Source organism: Tympanuchus pallidicinctus, unplaced genomic scaffold (assembly GCF_026119805.1).
Source record: "Tympanuchus pallidicinctus isolate F22 unplaced genomic scaffold, pur_lepc_1.0 scaffold20, whole genome shotgun sequence".
Lineage (NCBI taxonomy): Eukaryota > Metazoa > Chordata > Aves > Galliformes > Phasianidae > Tympanuchus > Tympanuchus pallidicinctus.
Genome location: NW_026294722.1, coordinates 763339 through 777115, shown reverse-complemented (window position 1 = coordinate 777115; position 13777 = coordinate 763339). Strand labels below are relative to the sequence as shown.

At 46.4% G+C, this 13777-nt stretch overlaps 1 protein-coding gene across 2 annotated transcripts in view; it reads left to right on the top strand.

Moving 5' to 3' along the window:
• Nucleotides 1-13777, top strand: part of ATP9A (ATPase phospholipid transporting 9A (putative)) — a 52558-nt gene that overhangs the window by 27273 nt on the left and 11508 nt on the right. For both annotated transcript variants that reach the window (XM_052683422.1, XM_052683423.1), the window contains exons 15-22: nucleotides 2414-2575; nucleotides 8350-8442; nucleotides 9264-9347; nucleotides 10106-10276; nucleotides 11902-12000; nucleotides 12231-12320; nucleotides 12421-12565; nucleotides 13318-13382. In XM_052683422.1, coding sequence (XP_052539382.1) covers nucleotides 2414-2575; nucleotides 8350-8442; nucleotides 9264-9347; nucleotides 10106-10276; nucleotides 11902-12000; nucleotides 12231-12320; nucleotides 12421-12565; nucleotides 13318-13382 — 909 coding nt within the window. The remainder of the gene's footprint in view (nucleotides 1-2413; nucleotides 2576-8349; nucleotides 8443-9263; nucleotides 9348-10105; nucleotides 10277-11901; nucleotides 12001-12230; nucleotides 12321-12420; nucleotides 12566-13317; nucleotides 13383-13777) is intronic.

Sequence of the window (13777 nt, the reverse complement as noted above, 5' to 3'; positions counted from 1 at the left end):
ATGCTGTTAAATAACATTCCCTGTAGGGGAATGACTTTGGGCTCCGGTTAAAGGCAGCCTTTGAAATCCTATATCAATAAAATATTACCATGGCAGGGAAGGTCAGTTTATGAAATGAGTACAAAAACTTGTATTCTCTTTACTTTAACAGCGAGGGTAATTTCTACCAGTTGGCATAGGATTCATTTCCTGTAACAGAAAGCAGGATTTCCTAAATTTGTTTCCTGTGCACACTGCCATTTAGAAGTCTTGAAGTATCTTTATTCAGATATCAGTTACAGCCTTGGGGCTCTGCAAGCGTGTCAGTTGTAGCCATACAGTAACTAACAGGGGAAATGAAATAGATATAATCTGATCAGAGATAAGAGTGCCTGAGATTCCTGGGCAAACAGTCTTTAACCCTGACAACCCGCCACAGCTGCCAAGACATGAAAGGGTGCTCTGATCAATGGGCTTCTGCCCATTGCCTGTGTGCCTAGGCAACCCTAAATGGGACGTTTGTAGAGAGACTCATAACGCAGAAGGATCAATTTGTCTCTTTAGAATGAAGCTTATTAGTCGATATTTGCTTTGGTGGCTTGGATAATTTAATTACCAGATAGAGCAGAGTTGAGGGGCTCTGCACTGTGCTGCTGTAGCTGCTCTGGTCTGTAGCGCACAGATCTGTTCCTGACCTGGCCAGGGCAGAGCTGCAAACTCCTGGAGTGTGCTCAGAAACCTATTCATTTCTCCTCATCTGTCAACATGGGCTCTCCTGAAGGTGTATGAGGGGTTTCCATCTTGGTAGAAGGTGTCAGCATATCTTGGATGTTTCTCATCTTTTCAGCGTGACTGGGAGCCCCACCAGCTACTGGTTTACGGGTGCAGAGCAGACCTCTTTTATGCTGCTCTGGAAGCATAAAGTTCCTGGCCCTGCTGGAGAGCAGCCAGTTCCGTTCGGTTGGTGTTGTGCCCTGGTGTTCAGGGCCAAGCACATCGTGCTGTGTGGTGAATGGGAATGGTAACTTCAATGCTTGTAGCGGATCTGATGGGGACACTTCAAAACTGTATCATTTTTCCTCTCAGGTTACTCACAAAGCAGTGCACAGACTGGGAGGTGGTGAATTACAAGGGGTCAGCATCACTTCTCGAGTTGGACGTGCTTCATCTAGGGGGCTATTGAGGGCTGAAAGAAGTGCCCCTGGACACAGCAGCAAGGAGGAGGGGCAACGTCCTTCATTATCCCTCCCCTTTGTTGTCAGACCTTTTTGTGGTCCCAGGGCAGACCAAAATGAGTAACGTTGCTCTATGAAATGCAGTTAGTTAGAAGTATGATGTGTGCAGCGTAGCAGGGATTCCACGCTGCTTTTCCCATTGCTTTTCTTTCTGAAGGTTCAAATGCTTCCTAATATAGGATTGGGATGAGTTGCTGGCAGGAGGGAGGAAATGGGCACCTGGAAGGAAGTAGCAATGGAGATAGTCTGAGATTTATGTCTTCTGCCCACACTGGTGAGCTGCAAATGTCTGATGAACATTTAGTGCCATGTACACTGAGAGCGCTCGTGTAACATCACCCTGCAACAAATTCCAGTCATTGCTTATTAACCAGAGTATTAGAAACCTGAGCTCAGTTTCTGCTCTGGGAGGCAGTGAGAAGGATTATGCAGCTGCACGCTGTAATGCATGGAGGATGTCTCAAGGAAAGTTGAAAAAGAGTCTCAGAAGATCCTTTGATTTGTTGTAGATGTTGTGAACAAGCCTACAAAAACTGACTAGCATAAAAACAAATACCAACTCAAAATGACATAAAGGCCTTTAAGAACAAAGCCAAATCAGCTTGTGTTTTTTCGTGATTGTTTAAGACTAGAGAAATTTTAGGTCACTTTTTAATCTTAACAGTAGATGAAAAAGGAGCTGAGAACACAAAGGGTTGTCCAATTAGACCAGCTGCATTAACTTCCTTAGTAAAATCTTGAGTCGATGCAAGTATTTGTAGATTTAATTTCTTCCTGTATCTAGTGATTTCCCACAATAAATGCCATTTCCTGCAAATAAATTTTGGGCAATAATTAAGTAAAATCAGAGCCCCAAAAGCCCAAGGAATAATTAACCTTCAATCAGCAGCAGCCCCGTGCCCAATGCTCTCAAGCTTTGAAAATGTCACTGTAAAATACTTGTAATATTTTGTGTCTGTTTGGATGAAGTGTCCCTTGATCTTTTCTGAAGGCTGCTGATGTATGGGCTGGTGTCAGCTGTGCTGCCATCCTGAAAAAGTAAGAAGAAGAGATTGATGTGTGGAGGGAAGGGCTTCTCTGCTAAGAAGTGCCAGTTGGGCAGCTTTTTTTCACTTTCAGGCTCAATGAATGGGAACGGTTTTAATTCATGGAGCATAATTTCAGAGCTAGATTACAGCCTGCTGTGCCTTCCCTCTCAGGTGGCCCTGGTGCAGTGGACCGAGAGCGTGGGCTTGACGCTGGTGGGCAGAGACCAGTCCTCCATGCAGCTGAGGACACCGGGTGGCCACATCCTGAACTTCACCATCCTCCAGATCTTCCCCTTCACTTACGAGAGCAAACGCATGGGAATAATCGTCCGGGTAGGTGGCTTCAGCAACGCTCTTCTGTCTTTGTGGCTGTCCTGCGAATGCAGCCTGGGAGGCACAGTGCTTTTGCTCTTGGAGCAGTGTGACTCCTCAGGCTACAGGCTGGTTCTGTGGTTGGAGCCAGCAGCATCTCAGTGCTGGGTTAGTTTGGTGATACGTCCTTTTCCTTGGTCAGGTATGGCCATGGAAATAGGAGGGGCTGGTTGGGCAATAAGGAACGAAAATCAGAATGTTTGGCTGGCTGTGCAATGAACCTCGGCAGTTCTGATGATAACCAGAGGTGCCACATTGTTTCTCAAATAAGCCTCTTCCTAGAAAGCTCGAAGCCAGCACTGCCAGCAAACGAAACAGATACAGCCATCCCCTGCCCTGGGACCTGAACTCAGTGTTCCCTCCTGTGGCGGCTGGCACAGAGGAAGAGGAGCTCAGTGAGTGCAGGATTGCTCTCCCCAGGGGTGAGGTCCCACCAGCCTCAGGGCAGCTCCAGTTGACTCTGAAGCTTTGCTCTGCATCCCTCGGGCAATCTCTGCAATGTTCCTTTGCAGAAGGATGTTCCTTTGCTCTGTCCCATCTGTGCCACAGTCACAGATGTTGGCATGTAACAGGGGGATGGAGACAGCAACTGGGGAGGAGCAGAGGGATCATGGATTGGTGCCACTGCACACAACGTCAGCGTGTTGCTCCTGGTGGTGGGGAAGCGCTGCCCACGCCTCTGCTGGGTCCCGTGGAAGCGCAGGACTCCAGAGGAGGCATTTGATGTAGCTGCGGGGAATATGGTGTTTTTTTTTCCTGAGCTAGCAGCTCAAAACCATGCTGAGAATGCTATATTGTGAGCAGAGTTTGAAAATAGCTGAGTGCAGGCAAAAGGGTGCATCAGTGCAAGTGGGTAAGTTTATCAGCAGGCAGGCGCTGCGGAGGCTGAGTGTGCCCAGCTGAAATGGTGCATGTACCTTTGTGAGTCTGTCTGCAAACACAGTAGGAGATAAGACTCTTAGAAGTTAATTATCGTGGAAAGAAAGAAGAAAGTGTAGGTGTTTTAGAAACACTAGGAATGAATTGGTGCCACTATTGTCATTAATTTTCAAGATAGTGCTAGAGAATCGAAGCTAGGAAAATGAACAAGCCCAGCTGAAGTGAGCCGCTTCCATTTTCCTGCAAAGCAAATGAGAGGAGGCAATTTAAATATTTCTTTTGCAGATAATTAAAACATCCTTGTTATTTTTACTGAAAGTACCGACGGATAATTGGTATCGGGAATTTAAAGTATGAGTAGTAAACCTATAATCCAGGACAAGAAATGATTTGCTGTATCATTTCATGTGATTTGCAGCCTTGTTATTTAAGGTGGGGAATGGGTAAGACTGATATTTGCCTCCTTTTGGATTGCTCCCTATTTATTTTGGGGTATCTGGGAACAGGGTGTAAAATATCTTCTGCCTCCTGTTTAATGTACAGCAGTAACAGGAATCGCCTTTGTTGTTGTTGCAAGCAGCTGTGAGCAATATCTACACGTGGGCCTCCTCTGCAGCAGATTTATGTGGTTTGTTTGCATTTGTTAGCTTCACAGACCTGAACTCAGGAGCTCAGCCCCTGTCAGAAACTGCACCGTGAGGGGATGATGTTGTCGTGTTGTGCAACACTACAGTTGTATTCAACAACAGTAGATGCCACAGAGAACTTCAATTTTCCCATTACTGAGATATTCTGTGATTAGGATGGAACTGCAGTATGTGCACACAGTGACCTTTGCAAAGCCATGTGTGGCGACCTGTGTTCTGCACAGATTGAAATTCCCAAAAGCTCGTGTGAATGGATGCTTGCTTTATGTCACCTGAGTATTTTGGACTGGGATCTTCTGTCACCCAAAGAACATCATTCAAATGCTGGATCACAGGCCTCAGTATGGTGGCACGAGTACATATTTCAAGTTGTTCCAGGCTTGGGAATATTAAAGCCTGCCTGGGGGCAGGAATGCTTGTTGAAATGGGCTGATGGGCCGAGCTCATGCAAAGCATGCAGTGTGTTAAATGTTTGAGTGTACAGCCCCAGCTGAATGTGCTTGGACACACAGCTGTGCTGTGCTGCATGGGACAGCTGCCACGAGCAGCAAGCGCAGCGTCTTCAGCTGGATTGTATCTTAAGTGAAAGCCGTGCGGAGACTTCAGGTGGCCTTTCCAAGTCCTAGAAGAAAAAGATGAGCTATAAATACTCTTTCCTCCACCACTGCTTGTAATAAAGCACAGACTTTTGTTCTTGTGTCAGAAGTGTAAGAAACCAGAGAACGTTTCATTAAATTTTGTTTGTGTGCTCAGCGGAGAAATGGAATATCTGAAATTCTTTCTTGTCTAAGTGGAAAGGTTCCCTTTTATCCCCCCTCCTTTATGTGTAGTAAAACAATAAGATACAAAGCAGTGATTTGAAGTTTATGCCTTTTGAAATAACTGTTAGCTGCATTCCTCTCATTTAGGAAGAAAAGGTTGCCTACTGTGTGTTGCTGTATTTAACATAGCACTGCTGAAGAAAACAGCACAACTCCCACTGCTGGTCAGCAGGAGCAATGCCAGGGCCAGAGCCGGTGTCTGTAGGACAGGTTTGTGCTGTTAGCAGAAGCAGTGCCCACCCTTTGTGCTCGTTAAATGTCTTCATTTTGCAGCTGTGAGCTACTGCTGTGCTGCTATAGCAGCCCATGCAGAACCGGGGTTTGAGGAGCAGGTGTTGACTGCCTGTATGTTACCTTGCTCCAAAATACTGTCTTAAGGCAGTTTGCGTTAAGAATAGTTAAACAAATAAATAAAACTATTGAATGTACATATTTACATGTGTGGGCAGTCATGTTGGTTTTGATCCATGGCTTGCAAGGTGGTTACCTTTTCAGCAGATCTTTTACTGCTGTGCTGTGTGTCTAAAAGCTGGAAAAAAGGGAAAGTAGCGTGAAGTGTCAAGGAGACAACAGAAGCAATGTGCTGGGAGGGGGGAGAGAGCAGCTGCAGAGCCAAACTGCACTCAGAATTGCACCAAGTAGGAGTCAGGTGATGGTATTTTCTGCTTATCCATGCAGCTATTGCCCGTTCAGAGAAACTGCCACTTTTCAGGCAGCAGGAGCCATTGTCAGTGCCTCGCCAGGCTTCCTGCACGACCTGGGTCTGGGATTTCAGTAAGTGAAACACGCACAGCGCTGGGCAGTGGCACAGAATCCTCGCAGGGACCGCAGCTCTCCTGCTGCTCCTGTCCTCTCTGGCCCTCACAAAAAAGGTCTCCTCCAACGCACAGCTCTTAGTAAATAAAGCCGTAGTCAATAGCGAAAACAAGCAGCAGATGTTGCCTGGCTTGGGATATTTTTGCAAGATCTGTTTGTTATGTATGATCAACTGTCATTTCTTTAGCTGCTTATTTCAGTTCTAAGAAGTCCTGTTTTAACAAAGCAGCCGCTCTTTGCACTGCTATTTACTTACTTATCTTCTTGTAAGGAGGCCTGTTTGTTTGACCACAACTTTTTCCATTCTTCTTTCTCTTTGCTTTTTTTCCCCTTACCCATGTGGAATGATCTTTGTTGCAAAGCAAAGATAGTGCTATTGTCGTATCTGGAATTGAGAGAAGCCTTTGAACTGCGGCCAGAATCAGACCATGGTGGAAAAAGATGCTTCTCCAAAACAATGTAACTGGCAAATCTCTGTGTGGATTTATAGTGCGATCTCACCATAATATGAGAACGCTGTAACCTCCTACTGAACTTGCTGAGAGGAAATGACTAATGCAAGGAGATAGCTGATACAGTATTTATATTGGACAAAACCTCTCAGCTATCTTAGCCAGTTCTGCAGCACAGGAAGTGGAGTCCTTATGCAGTTTCCTACAGAGATGTTGGTAGACGCTTCTAAATCAAATAATTGAATAGATACACCCTTACCTTTACCTCTAACAAAATGTGTGGTGTTTTATTTGAGGACGTTTTGGTAGCGACACTCATTTTGCTCTGGGGAGGTGGGATGTGTGGCTGTTGGTCCATGAAGGCTGAATGCTTCAGGGCTTTGAAAAGGATTCTGAAGCTTAATCATAAGAATCATACTCATGAAGATCTTTGAGCTTGGTTAAAATGCTCAGTAAAGGATCCTTGGCCACTTAATTTTCCCAGCCAAGACACTTCTATTTCCTCTTTGGATTTTTAGTATCAGCATCAGGTGCTGCTTTTTCTTGCTGTGGAAGTGAATTCTGTCTCACTGGTGCCATGGGACATCAGGCTTTTACCTGCTGACTTGCACGGTGTGTGGGAGAGTTGTCATCACCGGTTTCAGTAATGGCAGAACAAACTGATACCCATATTATGTAGTGCAAAAATGAAACAGCGTTTATTGTGTGCTTTTTTTTTAAATTTCTCCTCCTTTGTTCATGGCTGTGCATTTCCAGACCCTCCTGGGCTTTTTGTTTTTGTGTGTGAAGTTTATTTTCTTCCTATCCCTGGTGGCTATCTTGGTTGATGGAGCGGTTTGTTCCTCACTCATTGTTTTGTCTCCTTTGAGGAAATTGCCAGAGTTTCCATTAGCTTGTAATACTGATAGCTGTGACCTCCTTAGATATCTGCCTGGTTAGAAGGGATTTTTTAATTTGTGGTAATGTAAATACGCTTTGCTTGCAGCCTGCAAATTACTTCTATCAGATAAGGCAGGCAGCAACCTAACCTTTCTGCAGCAAGCATAAACTGTAATTATGCCCGTACTGTATAATGTAACAGGGGCAGATTAGAGTGACTTTCAGTCTGTTAAGCTTTGTGCATCTGTTTTATTGTTTCAATAAGTATGAAGCAGGTTTTCAGAGTAGGGCCAGAGGTTGTTCTGAAGGCACACACAGTCAGGATCACATCTTGCTGATTGAGAAGCTGATCACACTTGTCTGAATTCCTGCTGCAAGTGCCTGAATTCCAATTGAGTAGCATCTCCAAGCCCCAGGACAAGGTGCTGGGCCATAGGGGCTTTCAGCCTGACCCAGTGCTGAAGATACTTTTGTGACTGTTGTGTTGAGCTCTGTGGAGAAGGACCTGGGTGTTCTGGTGGACAACAAGCTGGGCAGGAGCCAGCAGGGTGCCCTTGTGGCCAAGAAGACTGATGCTGTTCTAAGTTGCATTAAAAAGAGTGTGGCCAGCAGGTCGAGGGAGGTGATCCTCCCCTTCTACTCTGTTCTGCTGAGGCCACATTTGGAATGTTGTATCTCGTTCTGGGCTCCCCAGTTCTAAAAAGACAGATCTCCTAGAAGGAGTCCAGTGGGTCACAAAGGTGAAGAGCCTGGAGCATCTCCCTTATGGTTAAGGGCTGAGTAACCTGAGTCTGTTTAGCCTGGAGAAAAGACTGAGGGAAATCTGTTAAATGTTTATAAATATCTGAAGGGAGGTGGGAGGCAAATGGATGAGGCCAGGCTCTTCTTGGTTGTGCATAGTGATAGGACAAGGATCAGTGGCCTAAAACTTGAACGTAGGAAGTTACATACCAGTATGCGGAACAGCTTCTTTACTGTAAGGTGATGGAGCACTGGCATAGGCTGCCCACAGAGCAGGTGGATTCTCCTTCTATGGAGAGATATTCAAGGCCCATCCGGACCCCACCTGTGCGACCCATTGTAGGGAACTGCTTTAGCAGAAGAGTTGAACTCGATGATTTCTTGAGATCCCTTCCAACCCCTGAGATTCTGTGATTTTGTGAAAAACTCCTTGCTTACCTTGCTGAGCCCGCTCCAAGGGAGCTAATATTGCCCCAGCATTGACTCTTCTGCTTCTTCAGGATGAGTCAACGGGAGAGATCACCTTCTACATGAAGGGAGCAGACGTGGTGATGGCTGGGATCGTGCAGTACAACGACTGGCTGGAAGAGGAGGTATGGGGCAGACTCTCTTAGCATGGGGGTTCCTTGTGTAAGTGCTTTTCTCCTACCAGGGCAGCACCTGACAAAGCTTCTGTTGTCATTCTGCCACAAAGGAGACAAGTGCTAAAATACCTGCAGGCCAAAAGATCATGCGTGCTTCAGTGGGTTCGTCTTTGGCCAAACACATATGCAGTAACAGGGAAATCGGGTTGCAAGTTCAACATGCTTAGTGCAGAGTAATGTCCATAAATAAAATGGATGTTACTCAAAACTTACTGCCATTCAAGGTCACCACATTTGTCATTATCTTGATTCTGTGTCTGGATTTATTTCTGACTGAAAAAAGTCTTTTAGTTTCAAAACTCCATTTTGCAGCTTTGCATCAGATTTGCAGTAATACTGACACACAGTTTGTAGCTGTGGCTTTGGTTGCTGGTTCTCTCCAGCCCCACGCCTTGATGTTCATAGAAATAATGCATTGGCCTTATTTTATTGAGTTTATGGCCATAGATTCCAAGCCATCAAATCAAAGTTTTGTGCTCTTAGAGGCAGAGCAGACGAAATCAGTGGGGCTGTTTTTGCAGCAGTGATATGGCAGAGGGGACAGTTTTGTTTCTGATCACTGGGATAGATTGCAAACCATTGCAGATCTCCTTTTTTTCCTTTTGAGTTTATCATGCACTTTATCAGATGTTGTAGACTTGCTGGGGTTGCTCAAATGGGACAGTTATTTTCTTAACCTGCTATCTGGCATTGCAGTCACTGAAATGCTGTGCATAAATCATCTTACTTGAGATAGAGTTTATGGTTTACAATGTGATTCTTCTTTCCAGTGTGGTAACATGGCTAGGGAAGGCCTGAGGGTTCTTGTTGTAGCCAAGAAGTCTCTCACTGAAGAGCAGTATCAAGACTTTGAAGTAAGTTTCTTGTTTTTTGTTTCTTTTTCTTTTCTTAAACTAATAATTGCAGAAATGACTCTCACAGACCTTTCATGATAATGCTGCCTCTCATCTCCTTACTCCTTCTGCTAGAATTGCCATTTTTCAGTGTCTTGCTGTTCTTTTAATCAAAGTGACTTTAAAGTGATATGTAGGAAACTGGATCCCATCCAGGAATCTCCACAACAGTTCCCAGTTCCTGCTTTATAATCCTCTGCCGTGACATGTTCTGCAAATATCCATTATTTGTTAGGCAAATAGTGTTTGTCTGGGCAGTGTATTGGCTTTTAATATGCACTGTTGCATTTTGACATTGGGGGAAGCTACAAACATCCCACATCCAGCACAGCCAGGCTTTGTGTGGGGATTTGTTAGATGGGCTCCTGTGGGCAGGCAAGATATGAGAGGGAACTGTGGGCAAACACAGCGATGGGGTGGTAGAGAGATTTTGGATTCTCTGTGACCCTCATTTGGGGAAGGGTCAGTCACTGCAGCCCTGAGCTGCTGGGGGGTCATTCCCAGGCTTTTCTACATGTGCCAGGACAGAAGGATACAGACAGACTACCTGAAACACTTCCAGCCCATTCTTTAGCAGCACCTGGTGCTAATGGGCCACTCCAGGAGGTGTCTCTGAACGACAGCTGACAGACAGCTTTGGGGGTCGTGCTGCCTAGCCCTGTATTGCACAAAAATTTGAGCTGGCTGTTTGAATGTGGCTGCGTCTGCCCTGTCCCCAGGCACGGTACGTCCAGGCAAAACTCAGCGTGCACGACCGCTCGCTGAAGGTGGCCACGGTCATCGAGAGCCTCGAGATGGAGATGGAGCTGCTGTGTCTCACCGGCGTGGAGGACCAGCTGCAGGCAGACGTCCGGCCCACTCTGGAGACGCTGAGGAATGCTGGCATTAAGGTCTGCCTAACCCACCCCTGGAGGAGCACCTGGCCCCTCCGATTCTGCTGTCCTGCAGGCAGAAAATGGGAACGGTTTGGGGCTGTGCTGGGGTAAATTTCTGAGTGGGTGCCGTTTGTGAGCCGGACCAATGAGTCTGGTTGATGTTTGTGCACAACTTCAGGCACAGGACGTGCTGGAAGTGGGGCTGCCGCTGGGGCGCGGGTGTCAGTGCTGCACAGCAGCCACGAGGGGGAGCCTGAGCCAAGAGAATGAGGGGCTGGGAGCACGTCGAGGTTTTTGGGCTCCTGCATCCGACGCGGGCAGTAACGACCCGGCTGTGCCCGCTGGTGGAGGATTCCAGGCTTAGTTTTCCACCCTGAGAACTTGCCGTTCAGATCTCGGGCTCGCAAAAGGGGAAAAAGATGGACTAACCGTTCAGATTTGAACAAGGAAAGTAGGTAAAAGGTTCTGTTTGTGGGTTCTCTACTTTTCAGTACCAAAGTCTAGAGCTGTACTGTAAATCCAACAGCAGGGCTGTGCTTGGGATTTAGTTTGGAAGTGGAATTCCTGGCTTAGGAACAGCTTGCAGAAGTGCTTTCAGTTTGGAGCCGTCCCCACAGACAGGAGGACCTGGAGCCGCTCACTGGGCACAGCAGAAAGCCGAGCTGCTCAGCAGTGCTGTGTGCCTCCAGGTGGGAGCTGTGTGTGGGTCGCACCCTGCGCTGCCTCCCGCTGCTGCTGGGGGTTTGTGAGCACAGGGCACGCAGGAGGTGAATCACAGCTGGAGGCAGTCTGATAATTCATCTCAGGGACCGTTCTGCTGAGATCAAATCATTGCCCAAATTAAGATTGTTAAACAAATAAGTGAGTCTTTGTGCACGTTTTCTTTTCTTTCTTTCTTATTCTTCTTCATTTTTTTTTTTTTAAGGTTTAAATATTCCTGGGTTTCTCCTTGAAACTGTGAAAACAGCCATGCAGTAAAAAAGGCAACAAAAGCCAAAGGAAAAACAACCAGCAAACTGACATATTTACAGTATGGAGGGAATTCTCTGCCAGATTGTAGCAGAGCATTGCTGCTGAGTATGGCTGCTGGCATTGCTTTCTAACATCCCCCCCTTGCCAGCACAAAATAAAAGAAGCTGTGTGTGTATATTTATGTATATGTAAAATAAAAAATATTAAAAAAAAAAAAAGAACAGCGACAAAAAAACCTTAACACAAAACCAACTCAGTCTGTTCCAGATGCACACATCAGCAGTGAGCTAACCCCAGTTGCATCATCCACATTGCAGGCAGGGCCGTGAGGGATATTTCTGCAGAAGGGCCTGCTTGTTTCAGCGCAGAAGAAATGGCTGGGGTGGGACATGAACACGTGTTAACATGTTCCTTAGATTGCGTTTTGTGGGTTATATCAGCAGAATCTTGAAAAACTGCAAGTTGTGTGTAGTTGGTGACCTCTTTTGCCTTTTGGCCTCTAAAAATCTTGATTTTAATCGGTGAGAATTTTCTTGTGCGTATTAAAATGGGGCTTCTTTATAGAAAGAAAATGTGTGTATGTGTATCCTAAGAGTCCTTTCATCTGGATGTCCTGCAGACGTGGCTCTGAAGTTCTGTGCTTCACACAGTGAATGCTTGGATTTCAGGTGTGGATGCTGACGGGGGATAAGCTGGAGACAGCCACGTGTACAGCGAAGAACGCGCATTTGGTGACGCGCACACAGGACATCCACATATTCAGGCTAGTGAGTAACACCATGTGCCCCTCTCAGCATCTGCTCAGGACACCAAATTCTGGGACAGGAGGGAGGCTGAGATCGCAGCTCTCAGCTCTTCTTTCAACCCAGCGTTCTCTCCCCTCTCGTTTATCAGCGTGCTGCCTGTCTGGGTTGCCTTTGCCCCCCTTGGCTCCTGTTTGTCCCGTTGCTTTCAGCCTAGCAGAGCAGCCCCTCCCTCACGCCGTGTTTCCCTGCAGGTGACAAATCGTGGGGAGGCCCACCTGGAGCTGAACGCCTTCCGCCGGAAGCACGACTGCGCGCTGGTCATTTCTGGTGACTCGCTGGAGGTAGGGCTGCGCGCTGCCCCAGCAGCAGCCTGTGTTTCACCTCTGTAAAGGAGCGTCTGTGGGACAAACGTCAGTGATGCTTCTGATCTCTGTAAATTAGGTGTGTCTGAAATACTATGAGTACGAGTTCATGGAGCTGGCTTGCCAGTGCCCTGCCGTCGTGTGCTGCAGGTGTGCTCCGACGCAGAAAGCCCAGATCGTGCGTTTGCTGCAGGAAAGGACTGGCAAGCTCACCTGTGCCGTAGGTAAGTGCTTGAGAGGAACCTGAAAAACAGCTTTGTTTTCCTTCTGGTGTCCTCCTGCTCACCTCTTAGGAGAGGAGTTTGTGGTTTAGTGTCTGTAAGGGCATCTGTGGCTGTGGCTGATATGGAAAGGCTGAAGAGTGTTTTAAGCGGGTTGGACTTCCATGAAAACTGTTGGGTTTCTCTAGAAATCTGACTTCTGACAGCTTCATGCTACAACAGACGAAGGTTGAAGTCAGAAAGAAGAGTGTTTTAGCTGTGTACCCTGCAGTAGGAGATCTTTCACTCTCACCAGGGGTGAGTGAGCAGGTACCTGTAGCACGGTGTCATCCCATAACCCTGGAAATGCTAAGATAAGGAACTTCTTATGCGTGTGTGTGGGATGATGGATAAGATGCAGATTTGCATCTAGAGATGCACGGATGTTTGGGGTGGTGCCTTTGCACAACACAGTTTGAGCTTCATCAGATACAGTGTTATTGTTAACGTGAGCTTTATGTCAGCATCGCAGGTGAAGTTGTACGCCTGCCAGACAGTTAACTCATCACTGACCTCCAATTCACGTGGGTCTGTAAATGAAACAAATGACAACCTTCTGAAAGAATTAAAATTCCCAAGTGCTAATTTTAAATCCTGCTTTTGTTAACAGAGTTCAGTATTTCTTCTGGTATTACAGCCTGGTCCAGGCACCTTTGATAAGGCTGAAAGTCATCTTTGTAGCTAAACTACCAATTAATCCATGCTGTGACCTGCAGGTGACGGAGGGAATGATGTGAGCATGATTCAGGAGGCTGACTGTGGAGTTGGAGTTGAAGGAAAGGTGAGATTTCCTTCTGCTTAATAAGGCTTCCTGAAGCAATTCAGAAACTTGTTAGCAAGTGGCTCTTACATGAATCCTCAGAAATCTGTGCAAGGAAGTGAAGAGGCTTCCACAAGAATAATCAGTCGTAATGAAGTCACAAGCAGTTTTAGCAGAGCTGGAGTTTCCTATTTGATTACTGGGAGATTCCCTGAGCTTGGACCACCATGTTCATTTTGGGATTTTTCATCACGTGCAGGTGCTCCGAACACTGGGGTTATGATTGCTTGAATAGCATGCACTCTACAGATGCAATTAATGTGGATTGTGTTACTTTAGAAAGCTCCAGGTTAGAGCTCTAGTTCCTGCATGTGATGTTGTTCCAAGTGAAAGGACTGGGTTTGGTGGTGGTAAAG